Source organism: Hibiscus syriacus, unplaced genomic scaffold, assembly GCF_006381635.1.
Source record: "Hibiscus syriacus cultivar Baekdansim isolate YM2019G1 unplaced genomic scaffold, ASM638163v2 tig00110009_pilon, whole genome shotgun sequence".
NCBI lineage: Eukaryota > Viridiplantae > Streptophyta > Magnoliopsida > Malvales > Malvaceae > Hibiscus > Hibiscus syriacus.
In genome coordinates, this window is record NW_024062561.1 from 3239297 (window position 1) to 3252471 (window position 13175).

Genomic DNA, 13175 nt, shown 5'->3' on the forward strand with positions numbered 1-13175 from the left:
TTGATTTATTTATTTTTCTGTGTATGACCGAATAAATGTGTAGGTTAATAGGTGTGTAATCGAGCCGTGAGATTGAACTTCTTCTGAACAAAAAGTGGTGCTACGCCTTTAAACAAATCAAAAAGTCGAAACTTTGATTTATTTATTTTTCTGTGTATGACCGAATAAATGTGTAGGTTAATAGGTGTGTAATCGAGCCGTGAGATTGAACCTGAATATTGATAAGTTTGAGTTCGTTTTAAAATTTAGGGTTTGATATTTAAATTGTGTTCAATCAAATATTTATTAAAATTTTAAAATTTGATTAAATTCGTGAACGGTCCAAGTAAGGTATTATAATATTCAAATTCGACTTGATTAATAACTCAAACAAATTCGACAACTACCCAATCCTATAAACTTCGTTTGGACTTCGATTAAGTTGGTTTCAAATACATTTATAGATTAACTAATAGGGTAGTACATAAACTTGCCCATTGGTTTTTGCATGAGGACGTTAATTGTCCATTCGGTTTGAATAATCTGAATTTCATTTATTGAATTATTTTGGAGGTAGTTTTAATTATTTAATTTAAAAGTCTTTGATGGAGGATTTCTCGTAGTTTTTTCTCTTTTTCTTTAACTGTCATTAATCTTTTTTTTTTATCTTTGTAACTGACGATGACATTAGTCTTATGTTGGTCACCGATTGTCGATATTTATTATTTTCCTTTATTTTACTATAATGTATCTTTGTTTTTTTTTTCTTGTTTTAAAATTTTTAATAATCATGTTTTTATGACACATTTTCATCTGCCTTTTATGATATGTTTTTGGTTGTTCAGTTGTTATTTTTATTTATATTTTTCTCATGGTTGGATTTGACATCTCCATGACTGATCCAGATGACACTTATTTGATATCATGTTGATATTCCCTGTATTGTACTCTCGGATTGGATTTGGATATGCGATTTGCATTCGTGGATAGTTTTTTCAAGTCTATTGACTATAATTTAGGGTTTTTCGGTGGTCTTTTCGATGTAGTCAGATATGTTCGTGTTTACCTTTTGTTTGAGTTTATTTGGTTAACTTTTTTTAACCTTAGTTATTATATAATCTTAAATTGCTAACTTTTTTTTGTGTAAATGATTATAAGAAAAAATCCTTATTATGTGTTTAGTTTACGATTGTGTTGTAAACCTTCATTACAATTTGAATATTTACTATTTTTAATAAAACTAACTGCTTCTATGAAAAATATAGGGTAAAGTACATAAATAGTCTCCCGACTATAGGATACTACTCTGTTGAGTCCCCTGATTATTAAAATTTATAAAATGGTCCCGTGACTATAGGGAGTTGCTTTGTTTGTCTCTCGACTATTAAAAGTTACAAAATGATCATTCGATATTCATTATGTTCCAAACTCGTTCTCTTCCGTTAAAAAAATGGCAGCAGCCTGAATTGGATGTTAAACTACTGACTGATATATGATAAAATATGATATCATAATCTCAAACGACTATCATATCTCAGTCAACATGTTAACGTCCAACTCAGACGACCATTAATTTTTTAACAAAAAAGGACGAGTTTGGAACATAATGAATAGTCGAGTGACCATTTTGTAATTTTTAATAGTCGAGGGAGTCAACAAAGCAATATCCTATAGTCGGAGGATCATTTATGTACTTTACCCAAAACTATAAAAAGTCATCGATCTAATTTATTTTTTTTAAAGAAAAATATCTCTTTCATTCTTGATTTATTGTTCCAGCCTAAATTTGGAATATAAACTGCAGTTTTGATGGGCGTGAAAACTAAAATAAATTAAAGTCCAAAGATATGTGACGATTTTAAAGTTAGAAACACAAGATTTTCAAATAAATAATAATAATGATGCAAAAATGAATTGTTAATGCTTTGGAATTTTATGAACATCAAAGCTACATGTGAGAAAAAATTGACGGGTACGACAGTATTCTTGAGGCAGAAGGCCCACCACATTAAATTCGGAAGAACAATTAAAGGATAAGGAAATTCACAAGTTTCAAACCTACCACAATAAGCATATGAAATTTCCGGTTTAGTCGTTCATTTTCACCACTAATTCAAGTTGCAGAAAAATCCAACTAACATATTCAAAACCCCATAAATCCAAGGGAAAAAGAATTTCTATTTCTATGTCAAAAAAATGCCTTACAGGTCGAAGAAATTGTTGAAATGGTCTATTGATGGTGTAGTAGGAGATGGTATGAAATAAGGTGAAATGTTAAAGCTTGAAGGACTAGGCATGAAACTACCTTCTATGAAATTCTTATTTCCATGAAGAACAGGGCTCAAATCATGGAAGAAACCGATTGAGTTTGGATCGGACGGTGGTGAGAAGAAGCTTGGTGATATTCGAGGCAGTGAGGTTGGCCCAGGAGACAAAATCCCCGGCAGGAAACTTGTTCTTTCAACTCCTGGATTCACCTTTATGCCTTCCACAAACCCATAGTTTTCTTCATAAACCTGTTGTTTTTTCCCTTCTGTAGCTGGCTTCGTTTTCTCTATTGTAGCGAACCTGGCTGCCGGCGATATTGCACCGCTGCTTGTATTGTTGAGTATCGGGTGATTGGATATCAACGACGAAGATGACGATGTCGAGCCTGTGAGGCTTTGCACTAGGTTCATGAAGTCGCTCGGGTTTGTATGGATCACCTTTGGTGACACAGTGTAGATGATAACCGGAGGCCTTATCTGTGTTGTTGGTTGTTGATGCACTGACTGTGGTGCCAGTGGAGGTTTTCGGATCTGGTACGAGTCTTTACGAACCTTCAAAGGTGACGGACGTGGCCCTTGAAGTTCTTTTCTGGGGGATCTACTTGTTGGAAAAAATGATGAATCCATGCTGAATTTTGAACGAAGGTTTAGAGAATTCAATGAGAGAGGCGAATGAGTATGAAGATGAGAAAGAAGAGAATTAGTATTATTGTATTTTCCACCTAAGACAAGAGGGGGACAACAAGTATTTAAAGAGAGCAAGTCAATGGAAATACAGCGTTTAGTTTAATGTGGCAATCAAATGATTTAGTAAACTTTGGCTACTTTCTATGGATATGTTTTAGAAGAAAAAGGCGTCTGGTTTCGTGGTTTAGGAATGTTTGAAATTGTCCAAGTTTTTTTTCTTCTCCTTGTTCTTTCAAGGAAGTGGAAGCAGTTGTAAACCAAGCGACTTTAGTGGTTAAATGATTTATTGTTATCTTTTAAAGTTCCGGGTTCGACCATCGTCTATACTAGGGATATTGGCGTTTATTATCAAATAATTGAGAGGTTTTGAACATATACAACCTTGTATTCACCCTGGATGTATAAAAAAAAATTGGAAGTGGTCATTGCTATTTCAACATAGCACTGGTGACGTAGCTTCTACATGTAATCTAATTTTCATGATTGTTAATACCCTAAATAGGAAAAATAACACTTGAAAAAGTCAAGATTATCAAATGAATTCAAAAAGTTTCACATTTAGTTTAGGCTATATCAAACTGTTGGTTACCAAAATTATTAAATCTTTTCTATTTTAGTCATCAGATTGTTTTTTCATAAATTTCATCACTACTTTGATCATTGGCCTTTTTAAAAAATTAATAGAGATTATGATGTGACTTAATATAATAATAGTTTTAATCTTATAATGACCTTAAGGGGATTCAGACCTAAGCAATGCTTAATCGATGAACTAAGCCAAGCATATGTTACATGATTGACAAAATACTATTTACCTTAACCTATGATTGATACAAGATTCTCAAGGAAAACATAGAACTAGATTGGAAGGATTCAAACAAAGGACATAAGCAAGGATTTTTGTGGGGCATTTTAGGGTTGCTTAGGCCACCAGACTTGTCCTGGTCCGTGGAGAATGTTAATAAGTCATGCAGAATATCTCTATGTTAAATTGAATATCATCTCTGGTTTGAATAAGGTTGGATCTTTGTAAATAAGATGGGATCTAATTTGAATTATTGATGTGATTTAATCTAAGTAGCTAGATGTAAGGGGACTCAACTATAAATAGAGAGGCTCTCCACCTCATTTGTAATCAATTAATTTATTTCATTATTTCAGAGTAATACAACTTAGATATTTACTCTATTTCTCTCTTATCACTTTGTTCCTAGTTTCTTAGCTTCTTTGTGTTTTGTTGCCTCTCGTGGTGGCTTCATAGTTCCGACAGTGTTTATGCTTCCACATATTGTTTAACCTTGGAGATTTTTTTCGTCGCTTGGTGAGCTTAAGTTCTCACAAGGATGTGGTGAAGGCTTACTTACGCTCATTCAACTGAGAAAACTTCTAAGGTCACACAAATAAGCTAGTCAAAATTCTAGCCCCATGACAATTGGTATCCAAGCTAGTCGATCATTGTTGTTACAACGAGTGTTCTGAGCCTATTTTGGGAGAGATGGCGCAATAAGAAGATGGTGTTCCAGAAAGGAGGGCGTGAAGAGCCATGATTGAATTGTGCTAGGGAAATCGAGTTTGAAGGAAAACTCAACATCATTGGAGAAGAGGATAGTGAGACTTTAAGACTCTGGGGAAAAGGCTAAGGGGATCTAGGGTGTGTAGTCACATTTTGACAAGTTGGAGTCTATAAAGAACCAATTCAAGGACGATATGCAACATGTTACGATTTGGATTGGAAGATGGTCTAGAGGAGTGATAATGTCGAGGCCGAGGTAGTGGCTTTGAGGAAAGAGATGGATGAGATCAAGAGTGAGTTGTTCATTTGCAAGACTGCAATGGGTGAATGAGGAGCTTTCAAGACCTTCTTAGAGGGACTTAGACTAGGGACCAAGCTCATAGTGGAGCAATGAAGTGCCTAGAGTCTTTCAGAGGCCATAGTTGTATTTGAGTCATTGACCGAGTTTGCAAAAGATAAGTTAATCAACATAGAGTCATCCAGGACCATGCCTAGAGATTGCAACAAAGATAGGGGAGACCATGATGAGGGACAATCAAGAGGTGGCAGAGAAAGCTCTTCAAGTGGCCAGGAGGAGCCATCGACTTATTATAGTCGAGGAAAGCTATTGGGGAATCATGGCAAGGCAAAGTTCACGTCAAAGAAGAAGGGGAAAACAAACCTTTGAAGTGTTACTTCTTTGATGGTCCCTATTTGATAAGGGGGTCTCCCAAGAAGAATCGCCTTGCTGCCATCGTCCAGAGAGAAGATGAGCTAAAACAATAAGTAGCGAGACCCGATGTGAATGTGAGTGTCAAACCAATAAAGTCGAGGGTAAAGAAAAGGAAACAAATGAAGTGCTATTGATGTAAAGGGCCACATAAGTTGTAGAGATGCACGGATTGAGTCAAGTAGTCTAAGAAAAAGGACAAGGTCGAGAGTAGCTAGCCTACGAGGCTTGGTTCGATGGTGTTTGTTTTTTTCCAATGAGAGTGGAGATCGATAGCAAAAAGGGTTGTTTAAACTATCCAATAAGGCTTCCAAGGAACATGCTTAGGATGTTGGTGAGGAAAATAACATCACTTTGGAAGCTAGAGTTGGAAGGGTCGAGGGAGCTCGAGCCATTGAGGAATATTGCAACCGTAGAGACAACACCCATAGGGAAGGTGGAAAAGAAAGCATTAGACTTCAAGGAACAAGGGCTGATGCAATTAGAAGCACCACACTTCATTATAGAAGGGTCGATGCAAAGGGCGTAAAATTTTATGGATAAAAAGAGGGTTGATGCATTTTAGAGTAAATACGACCGATGAGAAATTGACAGAGGTATATCTTAAACATGTTCCAAGTGTTTTTCAGTTTGATTTTCTATCTTTGATGAGTGTAGGTTGAGGTAGACCTAACCATCAATACAAAGTAGCCAAAGGTTGAAAGGGATATGCGAGACCTTTTAAAGTTATAAGTGGCAAGCTGGACTTACCAACAAATCTGAGAGTTCATCTAATGTTTAATGTCACTGATCAAGCCTTTGACGTAGAACCATGTGGATCAAACTCAAGGAAAATCCAAAGGAGTAAGATGGAGTTCCTACGATTGAGATGTATGCAACGTTGCGACACATTATGATGTTACATAGCGGCCAAAGCCGAAGAGAGTAGTCCTTGTAGGGGACATGAGCAAGTCGAGGTGTCGAGTAATAACCAAAGTGGTCCAGTCTAAGCCAGCTCTAGCGGAGCGACAATGGCATCATTAGATTTGGTGGGGGGAGAATGTCATGGCCTGAAAGTCATGGTTCGAGACATGAGCGCTGAAATCCACCCAATAGGTTTTGTAAGGGCATTTTGGGCTTGCCTAGGCCACCACACTTGGCACAATTCTTAGAGAATGTTGATAAGTCATGCATATTATCTCTAAGGTAAATTGAGTATTATATCTAGTTTGAATTTCGAATAGAGATATGGTTGATCTTTGTAGATAAGATGAGATCTAATTTGACCATCGATGTTATTTAATCTAAGCAGTTAGATGTAGGAGGACTCAACTATAAATAAAGAGGTTCCCCACCTTATTTACAGTCACTTGATTCATTCCATTATGTGAGAGTAATGCAACTCAAGCATTTACTCTATTTATCTCTTGTCATTTTCTTCCTAATTTGTTAGCCTCTTTGTGTTTTTATGCTTCTCGTGGTGGCTTCATAGCGTCGATAATATTTACGCTTCCTCATATTGTTCAACCCTAGAGGATTTGTTCGTCGTTTGGTGAGCTTAAGTTCTGACAAGGAGCACGAACTCCAGTGACCTTGGTGGTAAAGGAATTATTGTTTTCTTGAGGTCCCGGGTTCAAGCACCAGGAATACCAAGGCTACAAGCGTTCAATGTCAAAAGGTTGAGAGTTTGAACAGATACTATCTTGTACTTACCTCATATTATAAAAAAAAGTTCTCACAAGGAGGTTGTGGAGGCTTACTTAGGTGTCCATTTATTCGAGAAAGCTTCTAAGATCACACAAATCAATTAATCGAAACTCTAGTCCCGTGACATATAAATAATTGATTTAAATAAAAAAAAATGAATTTACGTAATGAATTTATATAGATAATTTTCTCTATTGATAAAATATAAATAATTTTTTTTTCATGGACGAAAACGTCGAAACTTGAATCGTCATCAAGTTTTGTGCATTAAATCCACTGGCTTATTGGCCTTCCTTGGTTGCAGAGATTGGAGATATTCCAGACCAAGTTGTAAATATTATTTATGTATTTTCTCAGTATGATTTTTATTTTTATATCTTTATTAAAGTTTTTTTAAATCTAAACAAATAAAATTTTCAGGTCTTGAAAAATATAAAACCACATTTTCATAAAATTTGGCTTTATCATTTATTTCTTATCACTTATCAAAATTTTCATCAACTTCCTACTTCGCTAATTGTGGTTAGTTAAATGTTTATTTTTTTATTAATCAGGAGTGAATATATATATAACGTAGTATCTATTTAAAGATTCTCAATCATTTAATATTGAACGCTCACATCCTTACATAAATGATGCTCGAACTCAGAATCTTAAAAAATAATAACAATTCTTTAATCATGAATAAGTTCATGATATAAAATTTATCAATTTTAATTACTAATTTTCTTTTAAACGTACGTACAACTTTGGAAGGAACAATTACAGTCTGGTTAACTGTTAAAAATGTGCATTGAGTCAAATATTCAAAACACGTAGGGGTGAACGCTTGGTCGATCAGAGTTGAGTCAAAAAGTTTTGAGTTATTCGAGTTGATGAATTTTATTTTATAATTCAAAGTTGACTTAATTTTTTTTTGAGTCGAGTCGAATTTTCGAGTTTCTGTTAAATTTAATTATAAATATTTATAATATTATTTGATTTCAATTTAAATTGTTTTTATAACCATATACAATATATATATATATTTAATATGTGATATAAATATATGATACAGAGTGGAGACTCAACTCAAACTTAAAAATCAATCTACTAAACACTAAAATTTTCGAGTTGTATTTTATAACTCGAATAGAACTTGAATTTTTTTTCGAATCAAGTCGAGTTTTTGAAATTATAACTCGAAATCAATTCGAGTCAAACTTTTTTCTAATCGAATTTTACTCATCCCTAAAGACATGTATTTCTCGACTGAGTTTATATTCAGTTAATAATGTCTACTTTTTTTATGTATAATATGTCATGTCTTGATTTCTTTAAATTTTAATTTTTAATGTAGCATGCAAATTTAAAAAACATTACTGATAACATCAAATAATTTCTCATTTTAATTTCCCTATAATCAAAGTATAAACAAAAACCTAGCAACTTCCTTAATTATATGGCAACAACACAATTTTATCGCGGCTATTTGAATTTTGATCAGGTCCCTCTGTAATAAACAGATTAATTCTATAATAAATAAAAATCAAATTAAGGGTAAAATACACAAATAGTCCCCTGATTATAGGGTATTGCTCTGTTGAGTCCCCCGACTATTGAAAATTACAAAATGATCTCATGACTATAAGACGCTACTTTGTTGAGTACTCCGACTATCAAAAGTTTCAAAATAGTCATCTAACTATTCATAGGTTCGAAACTCATCTTTTTTCGTTAAAAAATAGCGGTCGTTTGAGCTGGACGTTAACCTGTTCATTGAGATATGATAAAACCTGATCCGAGAACTATTTGAGTTGTACTTTGTGGATTGAGTCTTGGTTTACATTATGTTGTCAAACAAGTACTTCAAACATTATGTCATCGAGTCAGTGCTTGAAAGCAACGATGACGCTAATGGACATCATTAAAATATGAAATTATCATATCTCGTTCAACGGGTTAACGTCCAACTCAGATGACCGTCAATTTTTAAAGGAAAATGACGAGTTTAGAGCATATGAATAGTCATATGACCATTTTATAACGTTTAATGGTTATGAGACTCAACAAGGCAACTCTAAGGGTCATTTTATAACTTTTAATAGTCAAAAGACTCAATAAAATAACACCTATAATCGAGGACCATTTGGTTACTTTACCCTTAAATTAATCCGTTTAATAATAGATAAATTTAGAAGAAAAAAATCAATACAATGCATGTAAATAGAGGAATGAGTACTATCACCAAGATTTGACTTTTATCATGTGAAAATGAATAAAGAAAATAAAGAAAAAAATTGAGTAGTCGTTGGAATTCTTATTTATTTTACTGCCCTCTACACTTTATATTATCATATATAAAGAGGAGTGAATGACCTAATCAAGCAAGAAAATGGTTTTCGGTAGCCAAAAGATAGGGTCCAACCTGGAAAGTTTGACCTTAGAGTTCCATGTTTTTGGTTTTTCATTTGCATTGGATTGCCCAGTCAAACAGATTAAACTATTGGCTATTTACCAAATTGCTAATAAAGCTGCTTCTGTTGCAAAATAAATAAATGAAGTAAAAGAACAAACAAACAAACAAATACAGGATAATAAAAGAGAAGTCTGTATTATATGTTTAGGTATTATATTAAATTGCATTCGTAATATTTACCTAAATAGTTATAACCCTCGAACTATTAGTTATCAATTAACATCACATGTGTCGAAACGAAATCTAAAAAGTAGGTGATTTAAAGTCTCATCTCGATTAATTTGAGATTTCTTTTAAAAATAAGAATGGTTCGAGGAGTCGCCATCAATATTTAATTAGTGTGTGATTGAGCACCCAAAAAAATTCTTCACTTTAATAAAAAAAATTATTTTAATATTAAAACAACATTTTTTAGGTCTATATTCCAAAAATTAAGATTGAGAGTCGATTACGCGAGGGGAAGAATTAACGCCCCCATAGCGCACTAAATCGATACCTAGTCAAATAATTAGTTGTCATTACGATGAAACTTATAAATTTGAATTTAATTTAATTTAAGATCCCTTTAAATAATATTCTTTGAATTTTGGGATGGAAAATAATAATATTTAATTATTTCCTATCGAGAAAAAAATGTCTCTCATGCCTTAAACCAGCCAGTTCTCAGTCCAATCGAAATAAAGAAATATTATTATTCTTTTCAAAAATTCATTATTGATTCAAATTTCAAATGCATGAATAATGATAAAATAAAAACAAATTAAATTAGAATTACCAATCCTTTTAGAAATAAGAAGAATGTTCGATTATTTAAATATATCAAGATCGAATCTTTTATAAATTCTAATGATATTTTCTCGACGAATTTAAATAGACAAACATTTCTTTTTCTCCCGTTCCCAAATTTTAGGCGTAATCATTTTTTAAGGTTGCACTTGATGGGATACAACCTAATTTAAGATTATCGGAAGTAACTTTTTTATGCCTTAAGACAGTTATTTCATAACAACCCTAAGATGAATAGATATTACCCTTAATCCAATTATTTGAATCAAGTCGAGTTACACTTGTGAGGGTATCATACATATTATGAAAAAAAATGATGTCATGTGATTCATAAATAAATCATTCACATACTCATACATATGTAAACATGCAAAAACAAATATATACAACTAATTAAAGAAGGCATCTACATAACAAGGAATTATTATGTACAAATTAACATATTCTATATTTTATTTATAGGCATATTAAGGTAAATAAATATCTTAATTTTGACTAAAATAAGTGTACACGCAAAAATTTAAGGAAACGCGATAAACGTACCTAAAGCTAATTTATGAGATAGTTAAAGTAAAACTTATTATACTATGTTTAATAAAAAAAGTGACAATGATTAAAACGTACTTAACAATCTTTAATTTAAATGATGCAATATAACATATGCATGATGTTCATAACAAGCCCAAAAAAAAAAAGTACACATAAATATTCATGGCAATATGTATATAGATATGGTGGTGGACTCAAATATAAAAATGCAAACATGGTAGCCCAAAGCATAAATAGCAGAAACCAAGCATGCTTATTAAAATAGCGACTAAATGGTAAAAGCATAAGCTTTAAAGGCTTAACAACAAACATGACAATAATCAGGGAAGAGATATAAACATCATGCAACAATAGGTATTGGGGTTGCAATAAAATCAAATAATATCATATGGGACTAAAATAAGAGATATTGAAATCATGCAAAAAAGTACAAAGCAACATAAAAAAATAAACGTCCAAAAAGGACTAAAACAAAAGATAGCAAAATTGTAGGCTGAATGTAAAAAGCAACATAATTTAAAGAAGCTACCACCTGGGACTAAAATTAAATAAGCGTAAAACTTAGAGACGAAATGCAAAACATGAAAAGACCTGCTTAGGGACTAAATTACATTAAAACGAAACTACGCATGGCCCTTACACGATTAAACCCCTCTCCAGGCGCAGACAAAAAACGGTGCCGTTTTGGTGGACTAATATAATGCCTATTTTGGATAAAAATTTTACCCTAATCTCATTTTATCACTTAACCAAGCACCCCCGCTGCTTTTCTCTCCTCAACCCCTCTTTTCTCTTTCACTCTTCCTTCTCAGCTAGACAGGCGTCGTGGCCGCCGCTGCCTATTGGCCCCGATAAGGGGCCAAACGGCCTCTCCCGAATGTCCTAAGCCCAAAAAGAGCCCCTTTCACCGCTAAAAACCCTTAAACCGACCCAAAATCCACCTTTGTCCCTTAAAACTCACCCTTCCAAACCCCCAAGTAAACTGAAAATAAAAGGGCTTTTAGGGACCACTCCGACTGACGAAGAACTCCTCTCCCTCTGGCGTAGACAATGACGAATCGTCGAACAGGGTAAGCGTAAGGGTTTTTTGGATGTTGTTTTCTCTCTATTCCTTTTCTTTTGGTATTTTAGTTGATGAAAAAAAGGATCTCCTCCCTTTTCTTTGTGCTGTTGTTATTTCCCCCAAAACAATAAAAAATATTCTCCCTTTTTTTCCTGATTTTTTTTTCTAATATCCCTTTTTGTTTTGTCTTGAATGTGAGAGTAGGGGAAATGAGGCTCCTTTCCCTGTTGATCTTGGCTGCGTAGATGATCTGATGATGGAGAGGGGTCTGCTCGTCCTTTTCGGAATTTTGTGGCAATAAAAAACCCTGCTATTTGCCACTGTCATGGCAAAGGAAGCTATTCAGGTTCGCATGAACGGTCGTACGGCTGATATGGATGAGTGAAGCGGGGACCAAACACGGGCGTGTAGGAGTTTGGGCGTTTCTGGCACGTGGATTACACCGAAAGGCTTGCGTGCACCTTACGCGCGACAGATCCGACGGTTGAGGTGCCGACCTTGCTGAAGATGAAAACCCTTGAGTTTTGGTTGAAGCAGAGCCGTTGAATCACATTGGATCTAATGGACAAAACGTGCGACGGCTGAAGGCTAAGAGTAAAACCCTATTTTTCCTGATTTGGACCATCAGATCTTGTTCTATCTGACGGGTGCAATTTGGGCGGCGCATGAACCCACATAGCTGCTACGGTTTCTTCATGGTTGTATTACATGGGCTCTTCCATACTGGGCCTGTGATTGTTGGGTCATTTTTCTCTTGGTTATGTTGGATTAATTGTTTGGGTTATGAAACCGACCTATAAACCAAAAATTAAATAAAGTTAGTGTTTATTTAAATTTAGTACATATATATATTTTTAATATCCGCACACATGTAATATAATATAATATTGTAACCATATACGTAAACACACTGCATATATATATATATATAACATAATAATAATATAACCATATACGTAAACAAGCCTATATCACCTTATATATATATATATATACAAACATGCTTGAGACACACACGCATATTTAATATAATATGTATAATATGCGCACTACACATATATAATTAACCCAATAATCCTTTACGTTCAATTTAATCAAAATATATACATATATATAAAACTAGAATAAAATCTTGGACAAAATGATTATCTAAAGTTGTTCCTATTTGCTCATTACCGTGTAACAGGAATAGAGCAAAGATCAGAAGATAGTCAACTTTGTCCGGTAATGACGAACCCAAAAGGTTCATCCGCTCCACTGCAATTTCCGGGTAGGTTAGATTTGATATTCTATGATGTTTGTCTTCTTTCGGGTAATCAGATCTTGAAAAACTTAATTCATTTCGCTGTTCTTCAGGAAAGGTTGAATCAAAGTTGATTTGTTTCACTACTCTTCAGGAATACCAAATCTGAGAAATTAGGATCTGCTCTGCTACTCTTCAGGGGTGACCAGACTACAAATTTTTGATTCATTTCACT

At 33.9% G+C, this 13175-nt stretch overlaps 1 protein-coding gene across 1 annotated transcript; it reads right to left on the reverse strand.

The window, feature by feature from the left end:
* Positions 1-2180: 2180 nt before the first annotated feature.
* Positions 2181-2950, reverse strand: LOC120212263 (nuclear speckle RNA-binding protein B-like). The gene has a single exon (XM_039210631.1). It carries the CDS (start codon positions 2871-2873, stop codon positions 2181-2183), a length of 693 nt encoding a protein of 230 aa, XP_039066562.1. The 5' UTR covers positions 2874-2950.
* Positions 2951-13175: the final 10225 nt, after the last annotated feature.

What these genes read in the sequence shown, in the direction of transcription:
- LOC120212263 (XM_039210631.1), bottom strand. Translation starts at nt 2,873, where the DNA reads ATGGATTCATCATTTTTTCCAACAAGTAGATCCCCCAGAAAAGAACTT.